Source organism: Lagenorhynchus albirostris, chromosome 5, assembly GCF_949774975.1.
Source record: "Lagenorhynchus albirostris chromosome 5, mLagAlb1.1, whole genome shotgun sequence".
Taxonomy (NCBI): Eukaryota; Metazoa; Chordata; class Mammalia; order Artiodactyla; family Delphinidae; genus Lagenorhynchus; species Lagenorhynchus albirostris.
The window spans coordinates 2,091,937-2,106,406 of NC_083099.1; the positions used below are offsets into that span (position 1 = coordinate 2,091,937).

General features: G+C 47.7%; 1 protein-coding gene across 1 annotated transcript in view; it reads left to right on the forward strand.

The window, feature by feature from the left end:
- The first annotated feature begins 291 nt into the window (after positions 1 to 291).
- TOP2B (DNA topoisomerase II beta) overlaps positions 292 to 14,470 on the forward strand; it is a 104,093-nt gene continuing 89,914 nt past the window's right edge. The window contains exon 1 of the mRNA XM_060149508.1: positions 292 to 362. Coding sequence (XP_060005491.1) covers positions 309 to 362 — 54 coding nt within the window. The 5' untranslated portion in view covers positions 292 to 308. The remainder of the gene's footprint in view (positions 363 to 14,470) is intronic.

Below are 14,470 nucleotides of genomic sequence, written 5' to 3' on the forward strand. Positions count from 1 at the left end.
GTTGGCTTCATCAAACTTCTGTGGATATGAATCTTAATAGATTTCAGTCCTGCTCTATTTTCCCATTCCTGCCTGTCCTGAGGGAGTCGTACAGTTGCTTAGTGTTGGTCTGGCATGCAGCTGGAAGAAGAATGTCAAGCTTATGGGAGTGTGGGAAGGGGCTCACTGTTTGCTTCTGCCGCCAGAAACGTGTTATCTTGCAACTCCTAGGTTTTGTGCAGGACATGATAGAAAAGGAACCACGCAGCTTGGTGGATATACGGATCTGAAACAGCAGCGGCTAGAGCGTTGGCATTGCTGCACAGGAAATGGGCACGTTTTTTGGAAGGATGTCAAGTGAGAGGATCGAGGCTCCACAGCTAGTAAGTCCTTTGACTTCCTGTTCTCCGAGCCACTCACTCTGCTCATGGCTTTGCTTCTCTTCCCACCCAGCCTAGCCTCTGGGCCGACGCATTTCACCTTCTGTCTCACACACGCCACCAACCCTCATCCCTCGAGGGTTCATTCCCCCAGCATCACCCGCGTGCCATTTGTCAGGTGGACCATCCTGCTCTATGGCCTCTTCCCACTTTGCGCGCTCTTCCTGGGCCCATGCTCCGCGGCTTCACCTGTAGCCGCGTTTGCAAACCTGTGCTGGCGTTTTGCAAACTTTTGTCTGCAGCCCAGATCTCCATCCCGAGTTCCAGGCCCATCTCCTCCCACTTAGTGGAGACACTCACTTAGATGTCCCAGGTGGAATTCACCTACTTCCCTCTCAAATCGGCATCTCCTTCAATGATTGTCAAGACCCTAGGATCCTTGGAGGGGAAAAAGAAAGCGAAGGAACCAAAAGCCAGGAACCTGGAGTCCTTTGTTTCCTCCTTTCATCCAAAGCTAATTGGAGCCTAGTGCATCAAAAGTCAGGCTCGCCTCGTTTCCTGCTCCGCAGGAGACTGATGATCTAAGGCATTGTGTTGCAGAAGGTCAAGGCTTCAGGATGGGACATGTTGCTTTGTTTATGGCAACAGCAATGATGCCAGCTATGGGCCTAGAATAAGAAGAGTTCTTTAGATAAATTATGACTGGGTGTGCTGTTGTCTTTATATGCACCGCGATATTGTAAACATTTCTTGAATAACCAGTTTCCCTGGGATATGCGCGCTCCTTCTAAATGTCTATGCACTGCCCACCCATCCTTCCGTGGGAGGAACTTGCATTTAGAGCATTATCTCAATGTATGCCTTTTGAAAGGGGCCAACAGCACATTGAATAGCAAAACATTGTATGCCTCGGCCAGGAAAGGACTATAGGATTAAGAGTGATTAAACCTTGCCTGCAGGGCTGAGCTGTTTGGGAAGGTCTGAGTTGAGGGGCAGGTGCCAGGGGCCATCTGGCCTCTCTCAAAAGAACATGATGCGTTGATTTTTACTTCTTCAACCAAACAAAGATGGTCAAAAAATAAAGGTGTAGCTGTTGAGGTTTGGCTTTTCTGCAGGGATATGTTCAAGTAGAAAGAGCTAAGAGCCAGGAGAGAGCAGATTTGAAGGACTTTTATTACTTGTTGGATTTGAAAAGTTAATTTTATTTTTTTAATTTTTAAATTTTCATTTATTTTTTTTTGAAAATGAGCAAAGACATATTATTATTATTATTTTTTTTTTTTTGCGGCACGCGGGCCTCTCACTGCTGTGGCCTCTCCCATTGCGGAGCACAGGCTCCGGACGCGCAGGCTCAGCGGCCATGGCTCACAGGCCCAGCCGCTCCGCGGCATGTGGGATCCTCCCAAACCGGGGCACGAACCCGCGTCCCCTCCATCGGCAGGCGGACCCCCAACCACTGCGCCACCACGGAAGCCCAAGACATATTATTGAAGACGATATACAGATGGCAAGCAAGCACCTGGGTATTTGTTTGCCATTATTGAAAAGTTAATTTTAAAACTATGGTCACAGCATTATAGACTGTGAGCTCTTAGTCACCAGGACCCGTGATACAGAATGATGGTGTATCTGAAACTGGAGTGTTGTATTGGGGCGTGGGGGGTCTTTGAACCTTAGGAAGAGAAGGGGTTTGTAAGAGTCAGGGTAGGGGAAGGGTCTTTCACTGAGATGGAGAACAGGGAGGGTGGAGTCTGGGTGACTGCGAATTAAGTCAGAACAAGCCACTCTTTTGCTCAAAACTCAAGTGGCTCCCGCTTCACTGCCTATTGGGCCCTGCACCTTCTGACCCTGCTGCTTCTCCAGACTCACCTCCTCCCTCCCTCCCTCCCTCTCTCTCACCCTGGCCTCCGCCTGCCCAGCTCTGGGACCCACCAGCACACTTCAGCCTCCGGGCCTGTGCACTTGCTTCCCCTCTGCCTGGTTTGTGCGGCCCCACCCCACCACCACCCCACCCCGGATCATGGCCTGACTTTCTTCAGGTTTCTGCTCAACTGCCAGTTTATAAGAGGGACCTTTCCTGACCAAGACAAATTCAAGAACACACCTAGTCCCCCTCCCTTGGCTCCAGCCCCCTTTCTTTCCCTTACCTGCCTTTCTTTTTCTCATGCCCTTACCAGTACCCGATGTCCATTTGTTCGTTCATTGTCTGTCTGCTCTCCTCATGTGAACTTCAGATGCAGCGGAGATTATCACGGTATTGCCAGCACCTAGAATTGGCCCATGGTGGTAGATGCTCAATGAACTGTATTGGGGTTTTTTTTACATTTTATTTTATTTTATATTTTTAAATTAATTTTTATTGGAGTAGAGTTGATTTACAATGTGTTAGTTTCAGGTGTACAGCAAAGTGAATCAGTTATATATATACATCCATTCTTTTTTAGATTCTATTCCCATATCGGTCATTTCAGAGTATTGAGTAGAGTTCCCTGTGCTCTACAGTAGGTCCTTATTAGTTATCTATTCTATATATAGTAGTGTGTATACATCAATCCCAATCTTCCAATTTATCCCTCCCCCTTTCCCCCCATAAACCATTATTGAATGAACAAAAGAAATGCGTTTGAGACTTGCAGAATTAGAGGTGTCTCGATTCCATCTCAGTGGAGCCACACACAAGCAGCTGAGTACTGCAGGTTCACCAGAGAGGCCTGGGTGACAGACTGGGCGCCACTGGCACCTGGCACAGCAGGTGGGGTTGCAGGAAGGCAGTGAGGGGTGAGAAGACAGGAGAGCCGGGCCTGCATCCTGGGGACACCAGCCTCGAGGTGTGACGGCGGGGAGCAGATCTACGAAGGAGACTTAGAAGGAGTAGTGAGAGGGTAGAAAGCAACCAGCGGGGAGTATCCCGGCGGCAAAGTACAGGGAGCCCCTGAGACAAGGACCTACCGTCAAATGCTGCGGAGTGAGCCCAGGTCCTTTAGGGCAGGGTCCCCGGCAGGGTGAAGGGAGAAGCCAGATGGCGAAGAGCTGAGGACTGCATCAAGAATGAGATGGTGAGGGTAGAAGCTGGCGGTGGAAAGAACAGAGTTCGTTGCCAGTTTGGGAATGGGATGACATGGGTGCCCAGAGGCGGCCGAGGCCAATTGTAACTGGAGACCACGGCTCCTGGAGCAACCCTGGTGTTTTGCGTTTAGCTCGCCAATTTTCAGGTGCATGGGGATCACCTGGGGATCTTGCTAAGCCATGAATTCGGGCTCAGTGGGCCTGAGGCAGGCAGAAGAGGTCTGCATCCCCACAAAGTCCCGGTGACACCGATGCTGCGGGTCTCTGTGTGGAAGGTGTTTGGGGATTTTCTCGGGCAGCACCCACTGGTCTTGCGGGCAGAGCGAAGCCGGGGGAGCGCGGGAGGCAGGGCTCGGGTGTTGCCAGGTGGGCTCAATAGAAGGAAAAGGGGGAAGGGAAGATGACGAGGTTAAAAAGCTTGGCTGACGCAGGGGGCCTCAGTCAGAGGGCGCTGGAGGAGGACGCGAACAAGATGGAAGGAGGCGTCTGAAGGGCAGGAGTGGCGGACTCGAACTCAAGGTAAGTGCGCGCGGTCAGACGCGCGCAGCGGGAGCGGGGCAGACACGGATGCGGGCTCTGCGGGCTGGGATGTAAATGCAGCTCCCCGGCACTGGCATAACGTGAAATGTGGAAGGAAAAATACTACCCACGGCAGTGTATAGTACTTCCTAAACACACTCCGGTTAAGCCAAGTGCCTCAAAATTCTTCTCCTCTTTCTTTTTAATTAAACGTCTCGTTTGTTTTCCTGTTATCTGTGTTCTGGATTTTAAATTTCCACTGGGCAGAGATTTTCCTTTGCGGTTAACGTGTCTACAGCCGTACATTACACAGGGAGCTTGGCTGGTCAGCATATTGAGGGAATTCCCTGGCGGTCCAGTAGTTAGGACTCCACGCTTTCACTGTGGTGGCCGGGTTCAGTCCCTGGTGGGGGGACCAAGATCCCGCAAGCCGCTGGGCACGGCCAAAAAATAAATACATAAAGGTAAAAAAAAAGTATTGAAACTTGTGGGCAAGTACATGGACTTAAGTGATCCATGACTCTAGTCATTGTTTATCAGGAAAACCTGTTACCATCATCCTTCCATTCTTTGTTATTTTTCCTTGGATTGGGGCATCCCCCACATTCTTAGAAACACAGCCCTGTTCAGAATATGTGGCAAGCTCATATTCTAATAATTACACTGTCCAATCACACCGGTTTTTTAAAAAATGTGTTGAAGTATAGGTGATTTACAATGTTGAGTTAATTTCTGCTGTACAGAAAAGTGATTCAGTTATACACATATGCACTTTTTTTTTTTTTTTTTTTTTTTGCGGTACGCGGGCCTCTCCCGTTGCGGAGCACAGGCTCCGGACGCGCAGGCTCAGCGGCCATGGCTCACGGGCCCAGCCGCTCTGCGGCATGTGGGATCTTCCCGGACCGGGGCACGAACCCGTGTCTCCTGCATCGGCAGGCGGACTCTCAACCACTGCGCCACCAGGGAAGCCCCATTCTTTTTTTTATATTCTTTTCCATTATGGTTTATCCCCGGAGATTGAATATAGTTCCCTGTGCTATACAGTAGGACCTTGTTGTTTATCCGTCCTGTATATGATAGTTTGCATCTGCTAATCCCAGCCTCCCAATCCATCCCTCCCTGTCCTCACCCCCTGGGCAACCGCCAGTCTGTTCTCTATGTCTGAGTCAGCTTCTGTTTTGTAGATAAATTCACTTGTGTCATATTTTAGCTTCCACATATAAGTGATATCATATGGTATTTGTCTTTCTCTTTCTGACTTAATATGATAATCTCTGTGTCCATCCATGTGGCTACAAATGGCGTTATTTCATTCTTTTTTATGGCTGAGTAACATTCCATTTTATATATGTACCACATTGTCTTTATCCATTCATCTGTTGATGGACATTAAGTTGTTTCCATGCCTTGGATATTGTGAATAGTGCTGCTGTGAACATAAGAGTGCATGTACCTTTTGGAATTATAGTTTTGTCTGGATATATGCCCAGGAGTGGGATTGCTGGGTCATATGGTAGCTCTATTTTTAGTTTTCTGAGGAACCTCCATACTGTTTTCCATAGCAGCTGCACCAACTTACATTCCCAATTATAATGTTTAACAAGCATCTTTTATATTTGAAGGAATCATTATTAACAATCTTTAGGACATGGTGCTGCATGATGGGAATACAAAGAGGCCTGAAGTAGGTCCCCTCCCCTTGGCTCTATTCAGAGGCTAAGATACACGTGTGTAAAAGTCTTACAACACCAGGCAGCATGTTTATTAAGTACCAAAATGAAAAACATGAATTCGTACTAAAGGCACCTTGAAAGGAAAGGTGAGTCCAAGTAATTCAAAACAAAAAGCAGTTACCAGATGTTTCTGGCTTTAAGATCAATTTGAAGGTATAATTTCCAATTAGCATTAGTCCTCATTCTGTCTTGATTGCTAGATCTCTTTTTCAAAACCTGAAATCAATATTATTAGCAGTTGTTAGTTACCAACCAACCAGTACTAAAACTGAACAATTTAATTACTGCTTTAAAATCATGTATCACAAATTATTTCAGGCATACAGAAAAGCACAGAGAATAATATACAAAATAAATTCTCACGAGTATGAAAGAATAGTTATCCCAGTAGGTACTCAGTAAATGTTTGCTAAATGAATAAATGACTCTCGTTTATTATGAAATGCCTTGTCTTCACATTTATAGTATACTTGGAGCTAAGGACAATGGTTTAAATTTGTCGTCTTTTCCATGGTGCCCATACAATGATGGTTACGTGGTTGGTGTTCAGTGCTTGTAGATTGGTTGACTTTTTGGGCCTAGGCTCCCTCTGTTTGTAGCTGTCTTTTTAACCTTGAGCCCTAACTGGTAGCTTTTGTCACTCTAACCCAATATTTAGCTTAATTGAAATTAAGCTGAATTGTAACACATTATTGATGAAGTACACCTGGAAAACTTTAAATTGAGAGAAGCTGAAAATCATTTAAGCTATAGCTTTTACTTAATTTTATTATTACATCCTAACATCTTTTATTACTACCTGCTATTTTTAATGTTCGAATTAAAAATAGGAACTTGTTTAAAGCCCTGATTTTAATTAGAGTAAGAATCACTCAAAAGCTGATATTGCAGAATTTAAGCACAGATTTCTCTTGTAAGGAAAAAAAAGGACTCTGCTTCAATTTTCAGAGTACTCTTGTAACTACTACAGCCTACCTTTTTTTTTTTTTTTTTTTTTTTTTTTTTGCGGCACGCGGGCCTCTCACTGCTGTGGCCTCTCCCCTTGTGGAGTACAGGCTCCGGACGCGCAGGCTCAGCGGCCATGGCTCGCGGGCCCAGCCGCTCCGCGGCATGTGGGATCCTCCCGAACCGGGGCACGAACCCGCGTCCCCTCCATCGGCAGGCGGACCCCCAACCACTGCGCCACCACGGAAGCCCAAGACATATTATTGAAGACGATATACAGATGGCAAGCAAGCACCTGGGTATTTGCCATTATTGAAAAGTTAATTTTAAAACTATGGTCACAGCATTATAGACTGTGAGCTCTTAGTCACCAGGACCCCTGATACAGAATGATGGTGTATCTGAAACTGGAGTGTTGTATTGGGGCGTGGGGGGTCTTTGAACCTCAGGAAGTGAAGGGGTTTATAAGAGTCAGGGTAGGGGAAGGGTCTTTCACTGAGATGGAGAACAGGGAGGGTGGAGTCTGGGTGGCTGCGAATTAAGTCAGAACAAGCCACTCTTTTGCTCAAAACTCACGTGGCTCCCGCTTCACTGGGTATAAATGTGGAGCCCTTCCCATTGCCTACTGGGCCCTGCCCCCTCTGACCCTGCTGCTTCTCCAGACTCACCTCCTCCCTCCCACCCTCTCACCCTCCCACCCTCTCACCCTCTCACCGTCTCATCCTCTCACCCTGGCCTCCGCCTGCCCAGCTCTGGGACCCACCAGCACACTTCAGCCTCCAGGCCTGTGCACTTGCTTCCCTGCGGCCTGGAATTGTCCGTCTGCTGTCCCCCCCCCGCCCCCGCCCCGGCTAATGGCCTCACTTTCTTCAGGTTTCTGCTCAACTGCCAGTTTATAAGAGGGACCTTTCCTGACCAAGACAAATTCAAGAACACACCTAGTCCCCCTCCCTTGGCTCCAGCCCCCTTTCTTTCCCTTACCTGCCTTTCTTTTTCTCATGCCCTTACCAGTACCCGATGTCCATTTGTTCGTTCATTGTCTGTCTGCTCTCCTCATGTGAACTTCAGATGCAGCGGAGATTATCACGGTATCGCCAGCACCTAGAATTGGCCCATGGTGGTAGATGCTCAATGAACTGTATTGGGGTTTTTTTTACATTTTATTTTATTTTATATTTTTAAATTAATTTTTATTGGAGTAGAGTTGATTTACAATGTGTTAGTTTCAGGTGTACAGCAAAGTGAATCAGTTATATATATACATCCATTCTTTTTTAGATTCTATTCCCATATCGGTCATTTCAGAGTATTGAGTAGAGTTCCCTGTGCTCTACAGTAGGTCCTTATTAGTTATCTATTCTATATATAGTAGTGTGTATACATCAATCCCAATCTTCCAATTTATCCCTCCCCCTTTCCCCCCATAAACCATTATTGAATGAACAAAAGAAATGCGTTTGAGACTTGCAGAATTAGAGGTGTCTCGATTCCATCTCAGTGGAGCCACACACAAGCAGCTGAGTACTGCAGGTTCACCAGAGAGGCCTGGGTGACAGACTGGGCGCCACTGGCACCTGGCACAGCAGGTGGGGTTGCAGGAAGGCAGTGAGGGGTGAGAAGACAGGAGAGCCGGGCCTGCATCCTGGGGACACCAGCCTCGAGGTGTGACGGCGGGGAGCAGATCTACGAAGGAGACTTAGAAGGAGTAGTGAGAGGGTAGAAAGCAACCAGCAGGGAGTATCCCGGCGGCAAAGTACAGGGAGCCCCTGAGACAAGGACCTACCGTCAAATGCTGCGGAGTGAGCCCAGGTCCTTTAGGGCAGGGTCCCCGGCAGGGTGAAGGGAGAAGCCAGATGGCGAAGAGCTGAGGACTGCATCAAGAATGAGATGGTGAGGGTAGAAGCTGGCGGTGGAAAGAACAGAGTTCGTTGCCAGTTTGGGAATGGGATGACATGGGTGCCCAGAGGCGGCCGAGGCCAATTGTAACTGGAGACCACGGCTCCTGGAGCAACCCTGGTGTTTTGCTCGCCAATTTTCAGGTGCATGGGGATCACCTGGGGATCTTGCTAAGCCATGAATTCGAGCTCAGTGGGCCTGAGGCAGGCAGAAGAGGTCTGCATCCCCACAAAGTCCCGGTGACACCGATGCTGCGGGTCTCTGTGTGGAAGGTGTTTGGGGATTTTCTCGGGCAGCACCCACGGGTCTTGCGGGCAGAGCGAAGCCGGGGGAGCGCGGGAGGCAGGGCTCGGGTGTTGCCAGGTGGGCTCAATAGAAGGAAAAGGGGGAAGGGAAGATGACGAGGTTAAAAAGCTTGGCTGACGCAGGGGGCCTCAGTCGGAGGGCGCTGGAGGAGGACGCGAACAAGATGGAAGGAGGCGTCTGAAGGGCAGGAGTGGCGGACTGGAACGCGAGGTAAGCGCGCGGTCAGACGCGCGCAGCGGGAGCGGGGCAGACACGGATGCGGGCTCTGCGGGCTGGGATGTAAATGCAGCTCCCCGGCACTGGCATAACGTGAAATGTGGAAGGAAAAATACTACCCACGGCAGTGTATAGTACTTCCTAAACACACTCCGGTTAAGCCAAGTGCCTCAAAATTCTTCTCCTCTTTCTTTTTAATTAAACGTCTCGTTTGTTTTCCTGTTATCTGTGTTCTGGATTTTAAATTTCCACTGGGCAGAGATTTTCCTTTGCGGTTAACGTGTCTACAGCCGTACATTACACAGGGAGCTTGGCTGGTCAGCATATTGAGGGAATTCCCTGGCGGTCCAGTAGTTAGGACTCCACGCTTTCACTGTGGTGGCCGGGTTCAGTCCCTGGTGGGGGGACCAAGATCCCGCAAGCCGCTGGGCACGGCCAAAAAATAAATACATAAAGGTAAAAAAAAAGTATTGAAACTTGTGGGCAAGTACATGGACTTAAGTGATCCATGACTCTAGTCATTGTTTATCAGGAAAACCTGTTACCATCATCCTTCCATTCTTTGTTATTTTTCCTTGGATTGGGGCATCCCCCACATTCTTAGAAACACAGCCCTGTTCAGTAAAAGACTATGTGGCAAGCCCATATTCTAATAATTACACTGTCCAATCACACCGGTTTTTTAAAAGATTTGTTGAAGTATAGGTGATTTACAATGTTGAGTTAATTTCTGCTGTACAGAAAAGTGATTCAGTTATACACATATGCACATTATTTTTTTTTTTTTTTTTTTTTTTTTTTTGCGGTACGCGGGCCTCTCCCGTTGCGGAGCACAGGCTCTGGAGGCGCAGGCTCAGCGGCCATGGCTCACGGGCCCAGCCGCTCTGCGGCATGTGGGATCTTCCCGGACCGGGGCACGAACCCGTGTCTCCTGCATCGGCAGGCGGACTCTCAACCACTGCGCCACCAGGGAAGCCCCATTCTTTTTTTTTTATATTCTTTTCCATTATGGTTTATCCCCGGAGATTGAATATAGTTCCCTGTGCTATACAGTAGGACCTTGTTGTTTATCCATCCTGTATATGATAGTTTGCATCTGCTAATCCCAGCCTCCCAATCCATCCCTCCCTGTCCTCACCCCTGGGCAACCGCCTGACTGTTCTGTATGTCTGAGTCAGCTTCTGTTTTGTAGATAAATTCACTTGTGTCATATTTTAGCTTCCACATATAAGTGATATATGGTATTTGTCTTTCTCTTTCTGACTTCACTTAATATGATAATCTCTGTGTCCATCCATGTGGCTACAAATGGCGTTATTTCATTCTTTATGGCTGAGTAACATTCCATTTTATATATGTACCCCATTGTCTTTATCCATTCATCTGTTGATGGACATTTAGGTTGTTTCCATGTCTTGGATATTGTGAATAGTGCTGCTGTGAACATAAGAGTGCATGTACCTTTTGGAATTATAGTTTTGTCTGGATATATGCCCAGGAGTGGGATTGCTGGGTCATATGGTAGCTCTATTTTTAGTTTTCTGAGGAACCTCCATACTGTTTTCCATAGCAGCTGCACCAACTTACATTCCCAATTATGATGTTTATCTAACAAGCATCTTTTATATTTGAAGGAATCATTATTAACAATCTTTAGGACATGGTGCTGCATGATGGGAATACAAAGAGGCCTGAAGTAGGTCCCCTCCCCTTGGCTCTATTCAGAGGCTAAGATACACGTGTGTAAAAAAGTCTTACAACACCAGGCAGCATGTTTATTAAGTACCAAAATGAAAAACATGAATTCGTACTAAAGGCACCTTGAAAGGAAAGGTGAGTCCAAGTAATTCAAAACAAAAGCAGTTACCAGATGTTTCTGGCTTTAAGATCAATTTGAAGGTATAATTTCCAATTAGCATTAGTCCTCATTCTGTCTTGATTGCTAGATCTCTTTTTCAAAACCTGAAATCAATATTATTAGCAGTTGTTAGTTACCAACCAACCAGTACTAAAACTGAACAATTTAATTACTGCTTTAAAATCATGTATCACAAATTATTTCAGGCATACAGAAAAGCACAGAGAATAATATACAAAATAAATTCTCACGAGTATGAAAGAATAGTTATCCCAGTAGGTACTCAGTAAATGTTTGCTAAATGAATAAATGACTCTCGTTTATTATGAAATGCCTTGTCTTCACATTTATAGTATACTTGGAGCTAAGGACAATGGTTTAAATTTGTCGTCTTTTCCATGGTGCCCATACAATGATGGTTACGTGGTTGGTGTTCAGTGCTTGTAGATTGGTTGACTTTTTGGGCCTAGGCTCCCTCTGTTTGTAGCTGTCTTTTTAACCTTGAGCCCTAACTGGTAGCTTTTGTCACTCTAACCCAATATTTAGCTTAATTGAAATTAAGCTGAATTGTAACACATTATTGATGAAGTACACCTGGAAAACTTTAAATTGAGAGAAGCTGAAAATCATTTAAGCTATAGCTTTTACTTAATTTTATTATTACATCCTAACATCTTTTATTACTACCTGCTATTTTTAATGTTCGAATTAAAAATAGGAACTTGTTTAAAGCCCTGATTTTAATTAGAGTAAGAATCACTCAAAAGCTGATATTGCAGAATGTTTAAGCACAGATTTCTCTTGTAAGGAAAAAAAAGGACTCTGCTTCAATTTTCAGAGTACTCTTGTAACTACTACAGCCTACCTTTTTTTTTTTTTTTTTTTTTTTTTTTTTTGCGGCACGCGGGCCTCTCACTGCTGTGGCCTCTCCCCTTGTGGAGTACAGGCTCCGGACGTGCAGGCTCAGCGGCCATGGCTCGCGGGCCCAGCCGCTCCGCGGCATGTGGGATCCTCCCGAACCGGGGCACGAACCCGCGTCCCCTCCATCGGCAGGCGGACCCCCAACCACTGCGCCACCACGGAAGCCCAAGACATATTATTGAAGACGATATACAGATGGCAAGCAAGCACCTGGGTATTTGCCATTATTGAAAAGTTAATTTTAAAACTATGGTCACAGCATTATAGACTGTGAGCTCTTAGTCACCAGGACCCCTGATACAGAATGATGGTGTATCTGAAACTGGAGTGTTGTATTGGGGCGTGGGGGGTCTTTGAACCTCAGGAAGTGAAGGGGTTTATAAGAGTCAGGGTAGGGGAAGGGTCTTTCACTGAGATGGAGAACAGGGAGGGTGGAGTCTGGGTGGCTGCGAATTAAGTCAGAACAAGCCACTCTTTTGCTCAAAACTCACGTGGCTCCCGCTTCACTGGGTATAAATGTGGAGCCCTTCCCATTGCCTACTGGGCCCTGCCCCCTCTGACCCTGCTGCTTCTCCAGACTCACCTCCTCCCTCCCACCCTCTCACCCTCCCACCCTCTCACCGTCTCATCCTCTCACCCTGGCCTCCGCCTGCCCAGCTCTGGGACCCACCAGCACACTTCAGCCTCCAGGCCTGTGCACTTGCTTCCCTGCGGCCTGGAATTGTCCGTCTGCTGCCCCCCCCCCCCGCCCCCGCCCCGGCTAATGGCCTCACTTTCTTCAGGTTTCTGCTCAACTGCCAGTTTATAAGAGGGACCTTTCCTGACCAAGACAAATTCAAGAACACACCTAGTCCCCCTCCCTTGGCTCCAGCCCCCTTTCTTTCCCTTACCTGCCTTTCTTTTTCTCATGCCCTTACCAGTACCCGATGTCCATTTGTTCGTTTATTGTCTGTCTGCTCTCCTCGTGAACTTCAGATGCAGCGGAGATTATCACGGTATCACCAGCACCTAGAATTGGCCCATGGTGGTAGATGCTCAATGAACTGTATTGGGGTTTTTTTACATTTTATTTTATTTTATATTTTTAAATTAATTTTTATTGGAGTAGAGTTGATTTACAATGTGTTAGTTTCAGGTGTACAGCAAAGTGAATCAGTTATATATATACATCCATTCTTTTTTAGATTCTATTCCCATATCGGTCATTTCAGAGTATTGAGTAGAGTTCCCTGTGCTCTACAGTAGGTCCTTATTAGTTATCTATTCTATATATAGTAGTGTGTATACATCAATCCCAATCTTCCAATTTATCCCTCCCCCTTTCCCCCCATAAACCATTATTGAATGAACAAAAGAAATGCGTTTGAGACTTGCAGAATTAGAGGTGTCTCGATTCCATCTCAGTGGAGCCACACACAAGCAGCTGAGTACTGCAGGTGCACCAGAGAGGCCTGGGTGACAGACTGGGCGCCACTGGCACCTGGCACAGCAGGTGGGGTTGCAGGAAGGCAGTGAGGGGTGAGAAGACAGGAGAGCCGGGCCTGCATCCTGGGGACACCAGCCTCGAGGTGTGACGGCGGGGAGCAGATCTACGAAGGAGACTTAGAAGGAGTAGTGAGAGGGTAGAAAGCAACCAGCAGGGAGTATCCCGGCGGCAAAGTACAGGGAGCCCCTGAGACAAGGACCTACCGTCAAATGCTGCGGAGTGAGCCCAGGTCCTTTAGGGCAGGGTCCCCGGCAGGGTGAAGGGAGAAGCCAGATGGCGAAGAGCTGAGGACTGCATCAAGAATGAGATGGTGAGGGTAGAAGCTGGCGGTGGAAAGAACAGAGTTCGTTGCCAGTTTGGGAATGGGATGACATGGGTGCCCAGAGGCGGCCGAGGCCAATTGTAACTGGAGACCACGGCTCCTGGAGCAACCCTGGTGTTTTGCTCGCCAATTTTCAGGTGCATGGGGATCACCTGGGGATCTTGCTAAGCCATGAATTCGAGCTCAGTGGGCCTGAGGCAGGCAGAAGAGGTCTGCATCCCCACAAAGTCCCGGTGACACCGATGCTGCGGGTCTCTGTGTGGAAGGTGTTTGGGGATTTTCTCGGGCAGCACCCACGGGTCTTGCGGGCAGAGCGAAGCCGGGGGAGCGCGGGAGGCAGGGCTCGGGTGTTGCCAGGTGGGCTCAATAGAAGGAAAAGGGGGAAGGGAAGATGACGAGGTTAAAAAGCTTGGCTGACGCAGGGGGCCTCAGTCGGAGGGCGCTGGAGGAGGACGCGAACAAGATGGAAGGAGGCGTCTGAAGGGCAGGAGTGGCGGACTGGAACGCGAGGTAAGCGCGCGGTCAGACGCGCGCAGCGGGAGCGGGGCAGACACGGATGCGGGCTCTGCGGGCTGGGATGTAAATGCAGCTCCCCGGCACTGGCATAACGTGAAATGTGGAAGGAAAAATACTACCCACGGCAGTGTATAGTACTTCCTAAACACACTCCGGTTAAGCCAAGTGCCTCAAAATTCTTCTCCTCTTTCTTTTTAATTAAACGTCTCGTTTGTTTTCCTGTTATCTGTGTTCTGGATTTTAAATTTCCACTGGGCAGAGATTTTCCTTTGCGGTTAACGTGTCTACAGCCGTACATTACACAGGGAGCTTGGCTGGTCAGCATAT